We start from the raw sequence: 19,851 nt of genomic DNA on the forward strand, positions 1-19,851 counted from the left end.
CGCGTCTCCGGCGACGGAGGTCTTGTTCGTTCTGATCCAGCCAACCTGCAGCATCTTGTGCGTTTTCAAAAAAGTGGTTTTGGTCTCCGGCTGTTATTCGTAGCCTGGCTGGAAACAGCATAACGTATTTTAGCTGTAGTCGTTGTAGCCGCTTTTTGACGTCTGCAAACTTGGATCTGCTGCGTTGCACTTCTGCTGAGAAGTCAGGGTAAAAGTGGATTCTGGTGCCGTTGTATTGCACAGCCCCCTTCTCTCTGGCAAGTCGCAGCACAACTTCACGATCCCAGTAGTTCAGGAGTCTGGCCAGCATCGCTCTTGGGGGGTTTCCCGGTGGGAGAGGTCTCGGCGGCACCCGATGTGCCCGCTCCACTGCGTACAGGGGAGAGAAGGCCTCCTTGCCAAATATTTCCTGCAACCAGCCTTCAACGAATACAGTGGAGTCCCTGCCCTCCGCCTTCTCCGGGAGCCCCACTATACGGACATTGTTGCGTCTCAGACGGTTCTCGATGTCGTCAGCCTTTTCGAAGGCCTGGTGTGCATGCTGAGCATCCTCCCTCATGTCCTGGTTCAGGTGGGGCATCTGATCTTCTATATCACTTACTCTCCCCTCCACTGCTGTGGTTCTCTCCCTGATTTTTTTAATGTCCTGGCGGAGGAGAGAAACAGTCTCCTTCAGCCCACCATATTTTTCCTTGAGGTCGTCCACCGAAGTGGTGCACCTGTGGACAGCGTGTAATATTTCACTTAATGTGGGTTGAGGGCTATCCTCCGCTGGCATATCAAACAAGCCTGGCATGGGATCAGGGACAGACTCCATAGATTCAGTGTCCTCCAGGACACTGCAGGGTGCTGTGCAGAACATGCTAGCTTCTGTGCGTAGTATAGCATGTCTCTAGGCTGATCTTTATGCTGATCTTTATGCTTAGGGGGTTTTCGTGACTTACCCCCCTGCTCCGTTTTCTTGTCCTGGCCTCATGGCATTGTCTGGGGTTGAGAGAGCCAGGCGCCATCTTGAATTTCCGGAGCGGCCGAGGCCGCAGCTTCTACCCGGTTCCCGCGGGTCATCATGCCCGTATTTTCAGCTGCTGCTGGGTCCTGGGGTGTCAGGGGAGCAGTGGGCGTCAGAGCCTTTTGTTTTCGGGCGTCGGAAGTGGCGAGGAGAGGATCAACTGAAGGATCTACAGCGGGAGCTCCGGTGAACAGGTCTGTTCACATGCCGCGCTAGGCCACGCCCCCTTCCATCACAGTGCACATGTCTAGAAGGCAGCGGGCTGAGAGAGGACAGGCGTGGTGAGAGTGGGGGGGAGAGAGATTTGTTTTCCCCCCCAAAAAAAATACTGAGCACCAGCCGCCACTGCTTTGGATGTACATAGTATGTCCAAAGAGCTAAACTGGATATGCAAGGACTTTTGCTTCAGCTTTACAGAAAGGAGTCCTTAATTGTCCTTAACTTGTACATAGTTTCTGTTTTTGGAGTATCCCACAACCCTATTCAAGTTCCCCAAAAATAAAAACAGCAAAAAACAGCACTCCTAGACTAGTTATTGAGGAAAACTGTGGCTGAGATTGTGTGCCCCGCTGCGGGGCAATCCACAGGGGAAGAACCTGGGCAATTTTCCAGCGGCTCCTATGGGAGTAAGCGCTACACTTGTGTCCTCAACCAGACTGAGAAACCATCAAATGGCTGGTGTCATAACTGATCAAATGTGCAGCGACATGCAGATCAAAAAGAAGCAGCTTCCTTGGCTGTAAAGGACAAAAAGGGTTTAATCCCGCTTTAAGACTGTCAGCAGATCGGCCTCTACAAATTTAGCATTACCTAAAAATGGAAGGCAACTGAGCATGTGCAGAGCAAGGTGAGACAGAGTATTACTGCATTTCAAACAGTATAGGTCAGTGATGGCAAACCTTGGCACCAGGGGCACAGCTAGAGAAAGGACATTGGGACTTTAGATGAAGCGGTGGAATGGTTGGGGTAAAAAAATTAATTGAACAAGTAATTTTGCATATGTGTATTGAGTAGTAAATATCATAAATACAGGTATCATTTACATAGCACATAGCATAACCAAGTAGCATACATAAACAATGCTGATACAATGACACATAGCAATACATTATTAAATTCAAAGTAAAATAGTGTGTATGAACACAAGGGGCTGAGCAGCACATAACAAGTAATATCATGAGTAAAACATTGAAGTGTTATATAAAAGGTATGTCAGATAGGGATCCTATTAGCGCATATAGCTACATCCTTGATGCCCGACGCGTTTCTTTTGAAAACACTTCCTTAGGGGCGGATGCTAAAGGGTATCTGAAACAATAGAATATAGACTAATCAGATGATCAACTTGATACCACCAAGAGAAACTTGACACACACTGACCATTACACTCACCTACCTGACATACACTGACCTACCTGACATACACTGACTATTACACTCACCTACCTGACATACACTGACCTACCTGACATACACTGACCTACCTGACATACACTGACTATTACACTCACCTACCTGATATACACTGACCATTACACTCACCTACCTGACATACACTGACCTACCTGACATACACTGACCTACCTAACATACACTGACTATTACACTCACCTACCTGACATACACTGACCATTACACTCACCTACCTGACATACACTGACCTACCTGACATACACTGACCTACCTGACATACACTGACCATTACACTCACCTACCTGACATACACTGACCATTACACTCACCTACCTGACATACACTGACCTACCTGACATACACTGATCTACCTGACATACACTGACCATTACACTCACCTACCTGACATACACTGACCTACCTAACATACACTGACCATTACACTCACCTACCTGACATACACTGACCTACCTGACATACACTGACCTACCTGACATACACTGACCTACCTAACATACACTGACCATTACACTCACCTACCTGACATACACTGACCTACCTGACACACACTGACCTACCTGATACACGCTGACCTACCTGATACACACTGACCTACACTGACCTACCTGACACACACTGACCTACCTGATACACACTGACCTACCTGACATACACTCACCTACCTGACACACACAACACACACTGACCTATCTGACATACACTGACCTACCTGACCAGACTTCAGGTGACCTGACCTCCTCCTGCAGCTCAGCCGTAGTGTTCAGCACACCCATCACAGTAGAGTAGACAGCAGGCACTTCAGGCAGCCAGAGCCAGAGCCATGACAGGACAGGAGAGGAGAGCTGCCCGCCCGAGTGCTGAGTGGGGATTTTCTCACAATGGTGCAGCGGCCGCATTGTAATTCCCACCTTCTGGAGCCTGCAGTGCCTATGATGGACGTCACAGGTCCTGCGGTCCCGGAATTGGACTCGATCGCCGCGGGGATACCCGCGATCGCCTCACAGAGGGGACGAACGGGGAGATGCTAATGTAAACAAGCATCTCCCCGTTCTGCCTAGTAACAGTGTCACTGATCTCTGCTCCCTGTGATTGGGAGAAGAGATCAGTGACGTGTCACATGTAGCCACGCCCCCCCACAGTTAGTAACACATCCCTAGGACAGACTTAACCCCTCCCTAGCCCCCTAGTGGTTAACCCCTTCACTACCAGTGTCATTTACACAGGAATCAGTGCGTTTGTATAGCACTGATTGCTGTATAAATGACAATGGTCCCAAAAATGTGTCAAAAATGTCCGATGTGTCCGCCATAATGTCGCAGTCATGATAAAAATCGCTGATCGCCGCCATTACTAGTAAAAAAAAAAAAATAAATAATAAAAATGCCATAAAACTGTTTTGTGAACACTATAACTTTTGCGCAAACCAATCAATAAACGCATATTGTGAATTTTTTCTACCAAAAATATGTAGAAAAATATGTATCGGCCTAAACTGAGGAAAAAAAAAATGTTTTTTTAAAATATTTTTTGGGGATATTTATTATAGCAAAAAGTAAAAAAAAAAATGTGTTTTTTTTTCAAAACTGTCGCTATTTTTTTGTTTATAGCGCAAAAATAAAAACAGCAGAGATGATCAAATACCACCAAAAAAAAGCTCTATTTGTGGGAAAAAAAGGACGTCAATTTTGTTTGGGAGCCACGCCGCACAACCGCGCAATTGTCAGTTAAAGCGACGCAGTGCCGAATCGCAAAAAACGCACTGGTCAGGAAAGGGGTAAATTCTTCCGGGGGTGAAGTGGTTAAGAAACGTGAATAATATATAAATGCAACCACCTTCAATATCACACAGTGCACAACAAACCAACATCAAACCTAATGTTTTGCTATCTCTCTGATGGGTTTTTCAGCCCAATGATGGCTTTCTTCACTGATAGTGACAGCTCTTTGGATCTCATATTGAGAGTTGACAGCCACAGGTTCCAAATGCAAATAGCACACTTGAAATTAACTCTGGACCTTTTATCTGCTCCTTGTAAATGGGATAATGAGGGAATAACACACACCTGGCCATGGAACAGCTGAGCAGCCAATTGTCCCATTACTTTTGGTCCCTTAAAAAGTGGGAGGCACATATACAAACTGTTGTAATTCCTACACCGTTCACCTGATTTGGATGTAAATACCCTCAAATTAAAGCTGAAAGTCTGCAGTTAAAGCACATCTTGTTCGTTTCATTTCAAATCCATTGTGGTGGTGTATAGAGCCAAAAAGATTAGAATTGTGTCGATGTCCCAATATTTATAGACCTGACTGTATCTGCTCCATACTGCCAGGATCCACCTGCTGGTGGACGCCAGTACTGCGGCCCAAAGATCACATAACACCAGCAGGGGAAAGCTCTCCTGACAGTTTCAAACTGCCAGGAGACACCTGCTGGTGGACATCAGTACTGCAAATATCAGATAGCATTACCAGCGGGTGGAACCTTTCCTGAGATCCAGCCACCCTCAGCCCCCCTCCCGACGCCACTGCTTGACACCCCAGATGTTTTGGAACTACATTCCCCATGATGCTCAACTACACTGCAGAGTGCATGAGCATCATAGGAAATGTAGTTCCAAAACATCTGGGGTGCCAAGGTTCGCCATCACTGGTATAGGTGCTTATTTTGTTTTACATAGCTATACCTGCAAAAGGGACCAGCCTGAAGATATCTAGCAGAACTTAATTTTTTCAAATAAAGTTCCACTTTAAGAAGGTGGTGCCAAAGTGGAGTTGGGGAATAACAATATGAAGTTCTGCTTTCAATTCAAGAATAAGTTGAAAGCTCTTGTTGCCGCCTTCATGGTATTATGGCTACGTGTTCCCTTTGTCTTTCAAAGGATTTCCACCTAGGACAATATATGAGCTGTCCAAAAATAAATTAAAAAATGCAAGACCTTCTTCTTGCCCCTGAGTGTGAATAATATTTAAGTATTTTTGATTGTGGAGCTTCTGCAGAGTTGATGGAAAGAGATGGAGAGAGTTGGAAACAATTCAGCCATGAAGACGAAGCCAAGATACCTTCTTCCCGATTTGGTTTATGTCCTACAAAGAATAAAATTCAACAGATGTTACATGGGCCCTGCAAAATTGCACAGTGTAAATTAATATACTCTAAGGGGCAGTGGCAGCCACTCCATTAGGGGCGCACGGGCGCAGCCCCCCTAATCTATGCGCCCGGCCTCCAAATCTACATGTGGGGCGCCGGACCCATGGATTCCAACGGGGTTTTTGTTTTTTCCAAAGCATAGGATTAGAGCCTGAGGCTCTAAATAGCTTCAAAAAAGGCTGGGCTCGGGGCGCAGAGCACTGTGCCCCGAGCCCACCCAGTTATGTGACAATAGCGAATTAATATTCGCTATTGCCTTCCTGATTCTCCTCCCCAGCCAATCAGGAAGCGGGTCTTAAGACCCAATTGGCCGAGAGGAGAAGCGACCATATTGGCTGCCGAGGAGGAGACACAGGGAGGGAGCCGCTGAGTAGGAGACGCAGGGGGAAGCCGCCACTGCTGCCCGCGACCTAGATGGGGTAAGTGCGGGGCCAGTGGACAGATGGACAGGCGAGCGACGGGGGGAGGTGGGTGGTTTGCCAATTTACCCAGTGGTGGTGGGGGGGCGGACTTTGATTGATGGACCAACCAAACGGGGGGGGGTTTAATTGACAGACCGCCCGATTGCACTCAGATAATACAATACAGTTTGGTCACTGGCCCACTTCAGCTTGCTGAATATGATTGAGATAATCCTGCCATGTTATTCCCTACTTCATCTCTATGACTTCTTGTGACAACCATCTGGAAGGTTGAATGGCCATGTTCCCTGTATTCTCCTCCTGCTGCAAGTTGCCCAAACACCTGCAGTTTGCAGTGTCTGAACAATTTTCTTATCACCCCCCCAGCACCCAAAACATGTTAGGATGACAGCACGGTACAGCACAATATAATTTGATTTGATCACAATGCTAGCTGCCCCCCCGCGCCATGAACCTTAGACATCTCTGTGGGGTTCTATGACTGGTGGTTTCCTCAATGGAAATATCTTCTTCCACTTCCTGTACCACAGACATGACAGGTAGTGCAGTGGCATGATGGCATCGCTATGGAGGGTGTGGTCCGCACCTGGGTGATACCCGCCAGAGGGGTGACACCATTAAGTAGAAAGTGATATCCATCCACAATGGTGTTATCCACATCCATCCTGAGCCAGGGCGTTGGGCAGGCTAGACAGGAGGGAGCCCCATGGGGGGGGGGTTGTTAGGCTGGATAAGAGAGAGCCCGATGGGGGGTGGGTGATGTTTTATCACACCAGGTGATAACCAAACCTAGTGACGTCACTGAGGAAGCGGGAGAAGTCTTTCCAAAGTTTGGTTGCAAGAGGGAGTTAGTGTCCTTTTTGGGGTGGTCTCCACCTTGTCTCCAGGGAGTATATAATAGGGGCAGGAGCTTGGTAGGGTGGTGCATGGAAAAAGCTAGCCATACAGATATCCATTAGGGCTCATTTACACTTATGGTTGGGAAAAGACAGGCAGTTAAGCCATGTTTTTCCACCCCTAAACTGCCCCCTCCTTAAGCTGCAAAGGTAGCCAGATGGCAATTTACACATGCCATGGACATAATGCTTTGATTAGTGGGTGCAGAAAAAATTATCCCCCCCCCCCGTAGTGCTTAACAAGCAGTATGGCCGCCGAACGAAACTCATTCATGGTGGTGGTAAGATATCTACATACTTACCCGAGCTCAGACCTGGTTCAGCAATGTCCAGGTTATGGACTGTGAGAGTAACCTATACAGAAACTTAAATATTGGCAACCAATACCTCAATGCAGGACCAGGTGTTTAATGGAAAGGACTGTTCTGTTAATTATTTGGACTTTGTCATCTCAGTTGTTATCAAGTACAAGCAATTTTCCTGACTGGATATTCCATGAATGGGTGCACTGGGATTTACAGTATGTAATGCCTAATATTGCATGGAGGGTTCTTACACTCTGGAGGGCCTAATACACAGTCAGGGGAGGTGTCCAGCTTGTTTTTTTCTGTGGCCCTCTAAGATAGAAGGATTCCACTACTGTTTTGAAATTTAAGATTGGTTCAGGAAGTGATATGTCATTTAAGTCTCTGTTCAGCCACCCATGGACTAAGAGGTTGCATTCCCAATGGGCTATGTATGATCACAATATGATAAAGAATCCCCCAGCAGCACGAGAGTAGTGTTAGCCCAACCTCTTATGTTCCACACTCTACAGTAGGCTCCATAGCTAGGGAACTGGCTTACCAACTGGCGCTAGGGGTCATTACATGGTAAAACCCCATACACTCACAACGGCCTATAAGCAGAGTGCTCCGATATTCTGCTGATCCTTGGGTTGCTGGTTAGCCCATATGACAATGTTATTGCTGATGGAAAGTCATTCTCATTGGGTCAAACTATCAACATGTTTGGTGTAAAGGCCCCCTCCCCAATGCGCCATGTCCCTAGTGTCACCATCTTGGTTGCCAGGCAAACCAGAATTCCTTTTTCCTTATAAGCGTTGCTGGAAAAATCCACAAACATTGGCCCTTTAGTATATATAAAAAAATGTATATATATATATATATATATATATATATATATATATATATATATATATATATATTATACTTACAGTAGTAGAGACAAGAGTAGAACAGGACTGCAGCACTCAGCAAGACAACAGATGGAAGGGTGAGGTTAGTTGTACTGGAAATACTTCTTTTGGCGTCTCCTGGAAAACAAAATTTTAAATAAGCACAAGGGAAGGTACTTCTAGTAAAAGAGAGGTGTCCATTGTGCTGGTGGCTTTTCTCTTATCTTCTGCTCTCCCCCACATTAACCCTGCATTGGTAATCTTCTGGTGCTGCGGGGGTTAATACAGCCACTGGAACTATCATAGGTACTCATCAAGAGTGCTGACTATGCCTGTACTTTCTGCCCCCCTCCTCCATTCAGAGAAACTGTACTAAAGCTTACAGTGCTGAAAGGTGCTCTATAAATGGTGGAGGCGGACCTTTCATTCATCTGCCCATCCTCTATGCAATTTTTTTTTGATAATCTAAGACTCCTTTCACACTGAAGGCATTTTTCAGGCTCTTTAGCGCTAAAAATAGCGCCTGTAAAGCACCACCCTCTACCTTAGGTAAGTAGGTGCTAGTGTTAGTTTTTTGTTGCAGCCAGTGCAGGTAAATTTAGGCAGGCCTAGCTGTTTTTGATCTGGGGGCTGAGAGTGGTTTGAGAGCAGCAGCAGGTGACTGACATGGCTTCATCTTTCTGCCGCCACCCTCTGGTTTCCATAAGGTTCTGCAAAAGAGGTGGGGAAAGAGGATTGGAGTGGCATGGGGTGTATCTGGGAGCCCTGACCAATCCCCAACTAGGATTGGCAGGGGGCAGGCCTCCTATATATACCCAGGGTCAGCCTGCTGGGGGAGGAGCTGTCGGGTGGAAGAACTGAGTGATGGAGTATTAGGCTGTCAGGGCCTTTGAGGGAGCCCCCTATCTGGGGGGGGTGACCTTGAGCTGGGGCTCGGAGAGCTGACAAGGAACCCCTCCATACAACCCAAACAGGAGCAAGAGAGGACAGTGGGGAACACTGCCGGGCAAACCATCAGGAGGGATCCTTCAGTGGTTCGGTGAGTGACAGCCAGGAGGGTTGGCAGAGTCTGCACAGGACTGACTGGGACCAGTAGTCCACCTAAAACACAGCTAGCACAAAAAGACTCTTTTCACTTGCTACACCAAAGGGGACTGCAGACCTCTGCCAGCAAATGGCGAATCCTTAACTGTTAGGCCTTATTCAGAGTGGGTACCAAAAATGAAAAAATGTGAATCCCACTAATGGAAAAAGGTAATACTTACCCTATAAATGAGGGGGGTGTTGTCTTAAGATAATTGCTAAGGGATAGGAAAAATAAAAAGCAAGAAGACACTACACACCAAAATGAGTGTACTACAAATTTATTGAGCAATAGCTGAAGATAAACAGCATAAATACCCTAATACCCCAATTGGATCACTTCCCCATTGACCCAGGAAACCGTTTAGAAACCATGTTCCTCCTGACTTCCTCTCCAACTTCAGTGCCACTGTGGACAGCGCCACCTGCAATGGAGAAAGTAGACTGCACCTGCCTACAAGGCTTTCATGCAATTTTCCCCCTAATTACCTTCTAGTTAGTGCTGGAACAGGTGAAACGATGTTATCATTCCGGTGCAGTAGTAAGGCCTCCGGCCACAAAAGGGCATAACTCACATAAAAGAGAGCAATACTATCAGGCTAATACTTGGTGAAAGGAACTACATGAAATTGGTGGCAAGCGGTTCCCACATGGATACCCATGATGACAGCCCACTCACAACACAGCAATGTGCACAAAGATAAGTATTAGAGTCACCCTTCCCTCAACTCCAAATAGATTCCCTCTTGTTTAGATGTTGTGGGAGGGGCAGAGGCACAAACAACTGTAGGGAAATCTCACCACTTTGGCCTGCAAGAGATATAGGAATCTTTTAGGACAATCAGCCTGTAGGTGGGGTGCAGCGTTGTGCGGTGCAATAACACACTTAGTCCCAGTGTAATGAAAGAACCTGTATTGAAATAATGCTGAAACAGTTCACAAATAACCTGGTGGGAAGGCATCCCAACTGGGAACACTCACGGTTCCAATAGCAGTTAGAGAGCAGAATGCAACCGAACTGTCAGCATCTGTAGAGAAGGGGAAGAAAGTGGCCTTGCCTTCTTGTGCCCAACAGGCAGTGTCCAGAGAAGTTGCAAGCCCTAAACTTTCCCTTCTCGTCTGGAAAATTTCCATGCTGCTAGTTCTGTCCCTACCAGGTGGGATATTTGTCCCTACTCTACCAACTCGCAAAGGGGTGCCAAACCTGGGAGCCAGGGCCTTAAATAGGCTCTGCCTGACCCAAGATGGCTGCCAGAGTCACATGGGGTGGCAGCATGCAACTGGATGCTTCCCCAGTGACCCAAGAGACCACAGAAGAACTGTGTTCCTCTTGACTCCCTCACCAACTGCAGTGGAGAAAGTAGACTGCACCTGCCTACAAGCCAATAAGTGATCACCTAAAAAATGAAAGGAGCAGATTAAGATCCTGTCTTGACTCACCATTGATGGACACATTGTAATACACATCATATTCAGCTGTTTGACTATTTTCAAAGATTCGGATATGAGCTTTGAAGATTAGGCCATCCACTGGGGTCCAGTTCTTCAGGATGAACACACAGGTCTTGTCATAAAGGAGGCGATTTTGGTATTCTTTGAGGCCCTCTAGTGAACCGTGATAGTTTCCTATTATTTTTCCAGCAGTGAAGAGGTCAATAAATATTGTGTGACTGGAGCTGCATAATTCTGGCACTGGGATGTGAAGATCGGATCCGTTCCTACCAGTGATAACCCGTCTACGTGAAGCAACCTCACCTGCAGAGGAAAACTAAGTCAGAAAACTGAGAGGACTCTTGGTTCTAACACCGTTATGATTTTACACATTTTTTTGGACTAGTTGGAAAACTAAGTGTAGTGCTAGGTGGTGTTGCCAATTAATATTGCAGTACTGGTTATATTATTAGCATACGGCAGGGGTGTTGCTAGGTCTACAAAACCTCTGGGGCTAGAGCCCATAGCAGCGTAGTAAAGAAAGTCATACACTTGGGCGGGCATACACATGTATATACAGTAATATACGTGTGTGTGTATATATCTCCAGAGAGCCCCCCACTTACATCAGGGTCCCCAGAGAGCCCCCTTACATCAGGGTCCCCAGAGAGTCCCCCCTTACATCAGGGTCCCCAGAGAGGTGTATATATCCCCAGAGAGCCCCCCACTTACATCAGGGTCCCCAGAGAGCCCCCTTACATCAGGGTCCCCAGAGAGTCCCCCCTTACATCAGGGTCCCCAGAGAGCCCCCCTTACATCAGGGTCCCCAGAGAGCCTCCTCCTTACATCAGAGTCCTCAGAGAGCCCCCCTTTCATCAGGGTACCCAGAGGGCCCCCCATTTACATCAGGGTTCCCAGAGAGCCCACCTTATATTAGGGTCCCCAGAGAGCCTCCCCCTTAAATCTGGGTCCTTAGATAGCCTCTGCCTTAAAATCAGGGTCCCCAGAGAGCTTCTCCCTTGCTTCAGGGTCCCCAGAGAGCCCCCCACTTACATAAGGATCCCTAGAGAGACTCCCCTCCCCTTTGGGGACCCCTGCAGAGACTCTGGGCTATTGGCCCCAGATTCGGGGCTATAGCCCCAAAAGCCACCCCCTAGCGACGCCCCTGGCATACGGTATATAGTGTACAACATTACATACAGCACTATGTAGTATATAATGAATAGCACAGTGTATAGAGTGCAGTAGTGGCCTGTCACATATGCAATACAGCACAGGGTAGAGAGTGCATGGAACAGCATGGAATGCAACATATAACGTAGGGTACAGAGTGTAGTGTTGTGGAGTAGATATTTTACAGCACAGTCTACAGAGTGCAACAACATGGAGAATGTAATCAGTGCCGGGACAAGGTCATCCAGCGCCCAGGGAAAAGATGCAGAACCGCCAGGGCCAGGACAAGGGGTGGGCGGGAGGGAGGGACGACTGCCCTGGGCGCCATAGTTTACTGGGTGGGCACCTTTCTTCTGTTGCAAGGCTGACAGGAGTAGTGACAGAGGCAGTCGTTTTGACAAGCGAGTGACTGATGGGTGTAGGATCCCCTAAGCTTGCACATCATGAGCGGGAGGAGGGGGGCGCAGTTTGGGATATTTGCCCTGGGTGCTGGATGACCTTGTCCCAGCACTGCAAACCGCATCCCTCTCCCCCGTTCATGATATGCAAGCTTAGGGGATCCTACACTCAGCAGTCACTACACCTGTCAGCTTTGTAACAGAAGGAAGGCACCCTCATCCCTACAGTAAACCACTGTACGTGTTCTAGGAGGGGGGTTTTAATGGGGTTGTGCTAGGAGGGGGGATTTGAGGGTTGTGCTAGGAGTGTAGGTTAGTGCTGGGAAGGTGATTTGGGTAGGGTGGGGGGGTTTGCTAGGGTGGGAAGGTTTGGTGGGGTTGTGCTAGGAGGGGGGTTTGTCTTGGGAGGGTGATTTGGGTGGAGGGGTTTTACTAAGGGGGGGGTTGGTGGGGTTGTGCTGGGAGGGAGGATTTGGTGGGATTGTGCTAGGAGGGGAACGTGCAAAAAAGCGCTTGCACTCGGGTACACCTCTTGGTGTAAACAAGCCCTCAGACTGGTGGGCCCCAGGATTGTTTGCGATTCTAAAGGCTGCCTTGGCTGAAAGAAGGTTGAAAACCACTGCTCTGGGGGCACAGTGGGAGAAGTCAAATCATGGTGGAGTCCAACTAGGTGGGAGTGAAACTTTTTTTAATGATTCTTGGGAGTCTCCAAGAGACTTTGGAAGCTAGTAGGTCAATCATTCCACCATTGCCTATGCAAAAGTGAAATTGCTTTGAGTGGGAGTTGGTCTTGAAATCGAGCCATCATAACTAACTCACCGTTCATGGTGACATTGTAGTACACATCGTATGAAGAAATGTTACTGTTTTCAGGAGTTTTTATGGTGATTCTGAAGCTTAGGCCATCCACCTGTGACCAATTCTTCACAACGATGGCTCTGATCTCGCGGTCAAGCTGGAGGCGGTTGTGATATCCATTGAGGCCTTGTAAAGAATTGTCATACTTTCCAATTTGTTCATTACCAGCAAAGATGTCAATAACCATTCCAGGGCTGATAGAATATAACTCTGGCATCGGGATGTAAAGTTTGGGGAGCACCTGATCTTCAGCAGCAAAACCTAGAGAGGAACAACAAAAAGGAAACAATTGAAAATAATTTGGTGGACCCATCTAAACTATAATACTGTGACATATTTACTTTTGGTAATATAAAGAAAAATGGAGAATTAAAATGGGAGTAAAAAAAAGTTGATGCCGTATGTTATTATTGTCATTAATCAGACCAATAGCAGCTATAGAATCCTCCCACTGTCATCTGCTGTCAATCATAGGAAAAGCGGATCTGATAGGGAACTAGTCTCTCAGAGTTCCCCATCAGGCTCCACCCACCCAACAGGTGCAGTGAAATTGAGTATTTGGGTGGGCAGATTCTGATGAGGAACATTGAGCATAGTTCTCTGTCAGGTTAATCTGCCTTGTGATTGACAGTAGATGGCAGTGGATGGATTTCAAAGACACTATTGGATTGAATAATGGCTATGGAATCCATCTTAGGTTGTCCACTGTCAATCAAACAGATCTGATGGGGGACTAGTCACTCAGAGTTACCCATTAGTTACCCATTAGGCTCCACCTACAGTCAGTGTGCCCCCACATCACTGGCGTCCTAGCAGCCAATAAAATAAACAAAAAACACAAATAAAATTGGATTTCTTAAGTACCTATAAAATCAGTTTATTGATGTACAGTACAGGACACAACTCTTCAATCATAATAGATGGGTTATATGCTGCACCTTCAGGTGATTGGACACTGACAAAGCCACTTAAAGGTTTAATCACTCTGTCAGATAACCTTTCCCACCAAACCAAGACGTGCCACCAGATCTAGTAGAATTAGCCTTAGTCAGGAAGGGATGCTGCCTACCTTTGAGAGAATAGACTTGAGAAATTATCTGGCAAATCTACCTTGCAATTGTGGATAGGGATGCAGAAGAACCCTTTTTGGCCTCATCTGGCAAAGAGTGAGTCAGATTTTCTGATTGAGGCCATGGCTGCAATGTACACCCTCACACAGTTTGCACCACTTTGAACCCTTTGGAACAGAGCGATCAATGCTGAAACTTGACCTTTTAGAGTATTCAAGGCCAATTACTGATCTAGGCCTGACTGAAGAAAGGCAAGCAAGCCACCCATAGAGTATTGGCACGGGTGGCAGTTCATCTGTCCACACTAATAGAAATATGCCTTCCAGGTACAATGGTATACCTTATAAGAAGTAGTCTTTCTTGCTTTAAGAAGCGATGGGCTGGGGAGGAGAACTGGAGATTCTGAAATGCCACTTTCCCTTGGGACCTGAACCTCAACTGCCCAGCATTAAGAAAGGTAAATAGGACTTTGTGACAGAAGCTATGGACGATCTGGAAGAGGCCAGTGCACTTCAACTAACATGCAAAATATGCCTGAGAACCAAGCCCTTCATGGTCAATTTGCTCTTTCCACCTTGTGAAGTAGACGTGGCAATACAGCGGACGGAATGTATAAATCAGATGGGATTAATTCCACAGAGTCACCAGAGTGTCTACCAGGGGTTCCCTAATTCTGGACATAAAGTCCTGTTTCTTGTTGAACCTGATGCCAAGTGGTCCATGGAAAACAAACCTCCTTCGGAGTCCAAAGTCGAGGTTGTCCCCAGTTCTCCTCCCCAGCTCAACAGGCTGGCAAGCATGGTAAGACCTATCCAGTTCAGTTGAAGAATGGATTGGCCCAGTTCCTAGTCAGATGCCTGACCATACCCTCAGTGTCTGACACACTGCCATAGCAACCACCAAAGGCTATGCTGATGGTTCAGATAGTGAAAATGAAACCTTGAGAAGATCCTTAAAGCATTTATCTACGGGGTACCTAAAAATAGGCAAGTACTCAACCAACAAAACCATGAGAAATTTATTAAGGCTGGGTCTACTTCAGGAATAACTACATTTGTTTTATTATAATTCCTGCTTTATGGGGTATCGTTGTGCAAAACGCTTAGAAGGAGCGTAAACCTTTTATAGATGTTTCCAATCTTCATACAGTACAATACATCCTTGACTAAAGCATGAACAGGAAAAGCATTCAAGTTTTTTTCTTATTCCTAGAGCCTATGCTTATCACATTGGGGCCCTAAGGTACCACAGAGTCTAGCTTAAGACCATAGGCGTGCACACAGGGTGTGCCGGTTGTGCCCAGGCATGCCCTAATCCCCCATGCGCATTAGTGTTATCGTTCTGTGTAGCAACAGGAACATGGGAAAGATCTCCCTCTTACCGGCTCTGCCATAAGAGAAATGTTTATCCTTTTCTCTTTAACTGTGCCAGCAGGGAGATCAATGTGCCGGGGTCATATATATGTAGATACATACACATGCATGTATGTTTGAGCTTAAGGGTGCACACCCTAGTGCATTAGGCTGCGCACACCTATGCTTAAGACATTTGCGAACCCCCTCTGTAAGCAGTAAACTGATAGTTTTGGTAACATTGCAGTGGAAGGGCCTTCTTTCACAGATGTGTCATCTCAGTCAAAGCAAGAGTCTGCCCTGATTACGTCATCCTCCTCTAAATCTGATGATTCAGAGGATTCTGAGTCAGAGTGTTGAGAGGAAACCGAGTATACAGGTCCTAGCCGTTTTACTTTTTTACGAAGAATATGGCACCACAGATAATGCAGTCTGAAGATGGGGATGCTCTGACTGTCTGATAGGAGGGGAAATCCCTGTTCCTTGTGCCCCTATGGGAAACAGCACTATGCCTGAGGTTGTAGGAAGAGACCGGATATAGCTTGTGCTACTTCAAATCTCCCCTCCCCTGTGTTTATGATCTGCCATGTTGCCTTTATCTTCTGGTGGATGGTGAGTTTGCACATCCTGCAGGTGAACTACTGTCTGTGAGCCCTCGAAGCGCTGCTCTCTTACCCTTTGTCACTTTGATACTCTGGTAGTTCCAAGTACAGAATGTTGCCAGAGTCCATATGCCAGGAGCTAAAATGGCACCTACATCTGCATGTGTGCACAGCTGAAGTAAGATGGCGATCACACATGCGCCATGAGGGCCTGTGGGAGCACCTAGGTGGTACCCGCACATATGTCCTGTGTACATAGGAGGGGCAAGATGGCGGTGGGTGTCTGCACACACTATATAAAATTATTGTAAAATGGGTCAGGCCTCATGGTCAATTAGTTGGGGAGACAGAAAGGGGAACAAAGTCTCCAACTACCCAAACTGGTGCCGTTCAGGTCCACTTTTAAAGAGCCAGTACCCACTCAGCATTCTCTGGTAGTTGGTCCAACAGGACCCTCAGAGTGTCTTCTATTTTAGGCAGACTGAATTTCCCCACAGGCAGCCCACTGCTGTGGCTCTGTATAGCACCCGGTGGTGACCCATGATGTACATAGGTGAATCGCCTGAGTACAGTATCCAGTGCAGTTTTAGCTTACAAGCCAGCTCCACTTCTATCTTGACGCAGGGTCTGAGTAGAGTCCTCGCAGTATGAAGCCAAGAGGTACTGATCCAGAGTATTGACATCTTCTTCCGCAGTGGCTTGGTGCAGTTTTTAGTAGTATTGAAAAAAAGAGATTCCCAAATCTATCCTCTCTCTACAGAGATGCGTCCATCATCTGAGGACACTAGCAAAAAAAATGTGAAGAAGTGTTTAAAGCTTTGAGTGGCTTTGCTGGTATCCAACTGCAAGAAGATGCAGCATATAACCCATCCATTATGACTGAAACAGAAACAGATACCTAACATGTCCGGCTTTAAAATTGTGCACACTTGTGGAATGGCACCAAACTATTGTACTTAAAAATCTCCATAGGCGTTTTAAAAATGCTTACAGGTTACCAGTTTAGAGTTACAGAAGAGGTCTAGTGCTAGAATTATTGTACTCCCTATAACGTTCACGGCAATGCCTCACATGTGTGTTGTGAATGGCGTTTACATATACGGCTGTGACCTACATATGTATTCGCTTCTGCGTGCAAGCAAGAGGGGATGTGGGGACTTTAAAACAAAAAAAAATAATTGTCTATTTTATTTTTATTTTTACATTCTGCCTTTAGATTTTTTGGGATCGCTTTTATTCCATTACCCTGGAAAGCATGAGATCAAAAAAACAACGCTCTCTGCTTTCCAGGGGAAACAAAATGGCATCCAGATATCTCCATCTCAGGTCCAGGATGTCATAAGATGTCCTACGGGTGGAAAGTGGTTAATTACCTTCAGTTTCGTTATCTATGAACTAATATTTTTTGAATTTGTTGCAGCCACAACCACACATCGTAAAAAGTGATGCATATAAGAACTACATGTATCTGTGGAACATGTGTAAACTGTTACGGAAACTATTGCAAAGCTTTCATGAATTTGATGCAGGATGTATTAAAAGGCCAATACAGCTAGAAAAGTATCTTAAAGAAGAACTTTACCTATAACAACTTGATAAAAAATGAACTTCTTTAGCAAGGAACATACATTCCACATTAATAATTATGCTACTGTAGCACTCTGATGTTTAGGCAGGGTTGCTTCTAAATTTACCTGCCAGGTGTAGTTACCTTGGCTCATTCTTAGGGATCAATTGATTTCACCCTAAGTCTGGAATTGCCGCACTTTTCTCTTTTGCCACTAGGTGGCTGGGTACCTGGTGACATTAGATAAGACAAGGGCAAAGCAAGGACAGATTAGGAGTATATGGGGTATCTCAGACAATGGGAAGGGGTTTTCTTAAACCCCTTGGTCTGCTAGGAGAACCTGTATATTTGGGTGGAGTCAGGTGATCAGTGTTCTGTGCCATCTGGACGGCTGTCTGGGTGGAGTTATGTTGTATTGCCTGGGCTGCTAGGCTGGAGATTGGGTCTATCCCGGGCACATCTGGCTGCTAGGCTGTCTGAGGGCCTATCCAAAAGCATGAGAGCAGCATAGGGTTGGGATTGCGGCTTGTAGTCCAACCAGAAATGACGGTTCTGCTGGCCGGAGAACCTGTGGTCGGAGGTAGAGGGGAAGGTGTCGCCACTAAGGGGCCAACCACCTTATTACCAGGGAATACAGTGAGTAGCTGAAGCAAGTACCAGAGCAGTATTCTCACTAACCGGGGACGGTGAAGAATCAGGAAACTTCAGCAGGTGTCAAGCCGGGGACCCAGCCAGTGGGGTGAAGCTTGAGAAGTATCTGGAGGAAGATACTAAAGTGAAGATGGGAAGAACTCAAAGGATTCAGTTGCAGTGAATTATCAAGTCTAGTGAGAGAGACTGGGAGCTCAGTGGAGTGAGAACCTACAAGAAGTGGTTGTAGAAAGTAAAGGAGTTCATTTCAACTTGTGTTAAGAAGTGTTTTAAGACTGGTGCCATAGGAGACAGCGCTCCTACACATGCAGATGTGGTGTCTTGCTGAATGTTTTTCCCTGCATGGCTGTCTGCCTATAGAAGTCTCGGAGTCTGCCAATTAACATTGCAACTAATTAAGGGTGTCCTGGCCCTAAACCCTCTCTCCCACAGTTCAGTTCAAGAGAAATAAAATCTCTTTGCATTCAAGAAGTGTCTGGCGCCCATGAATCTACCTTATACTACACCCACTATGCCTTGCAACCCACTCTATATGGAAGGATGTTAGCAGCTCTTGGCTCTGGAGGTTCTCATTAGACTGAAGGAGGCCTGGGACCTTGCTACACTACCAAAATGAGTGAGTGCTTTAAATTGCCTCCAGCATTGCCCCTGTTTCTTCTTGCTGGAGGCTGCCATTTTGCTGAAGCCCAGAACCCTTGAACAGCAGTAAATCATAAAGTGAAACTAAACCCATTAATATAACAGTTTTAAAACAGTTACATTCCTGGAATGCCGATTGCTGGTGTTCAGTCAAATTCTCTAACCCTTTAGAAACTCCAACTACCTAACTTCCGGTTTCTTTACACCAGCAGTAATTGGAGTTTTTGACGAATTGGTGGTTGGACACAACACCAGCAACCAAATAGAGTCCGGTGCAAAATATTATGAGCGGAGATTCTTACTCCGTTCCGATACTAGCCAACAAAATAGCCGCGGCAGCGACAACTTTGTCCTCGTTAGCTGCTGTGCTGTCAAAACAGCTCAACCTTCCTGTTCCGGACTGTATTCGGTTGCCGGTGTTGTGTCCAGCCACCATTTCGTCAAAATCTCCAATTGCTAACGGTTTAAATAAACCGAAAGTGACGTGGCTGGGGTTTCTGATAGGTTGGAGAAATTGACAGAACACCGGGATTGCTAACTGTCACATTTGCTTGTTTCCTTAAACAAACTGTCAAACCATCAAATGGATGATGTCATAATTGATTACATGTGCAGCACCATGGCAGTTGCAGATCAAACAGAAGCAGCTTTCTTGGCTGTAAAAAAAAAAAAGGATCAGTTAATGCCAATTTAAGGCTGTCAGCAGATCGGCCTCTACAAAATTTGCTTAAAAATGCCTAAAAATGGAGAGCAACTGAGCATGTGCAGAGCAGGATGAGACAGTGTATTACTGGATTTTACACAGTACAGACACTTATTTTTATTGTTTTACATAGCTATACCTGCAAAAGGGGCGAGCCTGAAGTGATCTAGCAGGACTTAATTTTCTGACTAAAGTTCCACTTTAAATACTTGTTAGAATTCCCTCAAATATATGT

General features: G+C 46.2%; 1 protein-coding gene across 1 annotated transcript; it reads right to left on the minus strand.

Annotated features, from left to right (window-relative positions):
* Positions 1-1,723: 1,723 nt before the first annotated feature.
* Positions 1,724-19,349, minus strand: LOC141128281 (uncharacterized). Its single transcript, XM_073615488.1, has 5 exons — positions 19,229-19,349; positions 12,994-13,293; positions 10,613-10,927; positions 8,129-8,227; positions 1,724-1,746 (listed from the first exon to the last, which is right to left on the minus strand). The coding sequence occupies exons 1-5, from the start codon at positions 19,347-19,349 to the stop codon at positions 1,724-1,726; spliced, it is 858 nt and encodes a 285-aa protein (XP_073471589.1).
* Between the last annotated feature and the right edge of the window lie 502 nt (positions 19,350-19,851).

The sequence above is a fragment of the Aquarana catesbeiana genome, linkage group LG01, assembly GCF_042186555.1.
Source record: "Aquarana catesbeiana isolate 2022-GZ linkage group LG01, ASM4218655v1, whole genome shotgun sequence".
Classification (NCBI taxonomy): Eukaryota; Metazoa; Chordata; class Amphibia; order Anura; family Ranidae; genus Aquarana; species Aquarana catesbeiana.

What these genes read in the sequence shown, in the direction of transcription:
- LOC141128281 (XM_073615488.1), bottom strand. Translation starts at nt 19,349, where the DNA reads ATGGTGGCTGGACACAACACCGGCAACCGAATACAGTCCGGAACAGGA. An exon ending in CGCGGCTATTTTGTTGGCTA is followed by an intron (nt 13,294 to 19,228) that starts GTATCGGAACGG and finishes GTTCCTCTCTAG; the next exon opens with GTTTTGCTGCTGAAGATCAG. An exon ending in CTACTCTTGTCTCTACTACT is followed by an intron (nt 1,747 to 8,128) that starts GTAAGTATAATA and finishes TGTCCTTTACAG; the next exon opens with CCAAGGAAGCTGCTTCTTTT.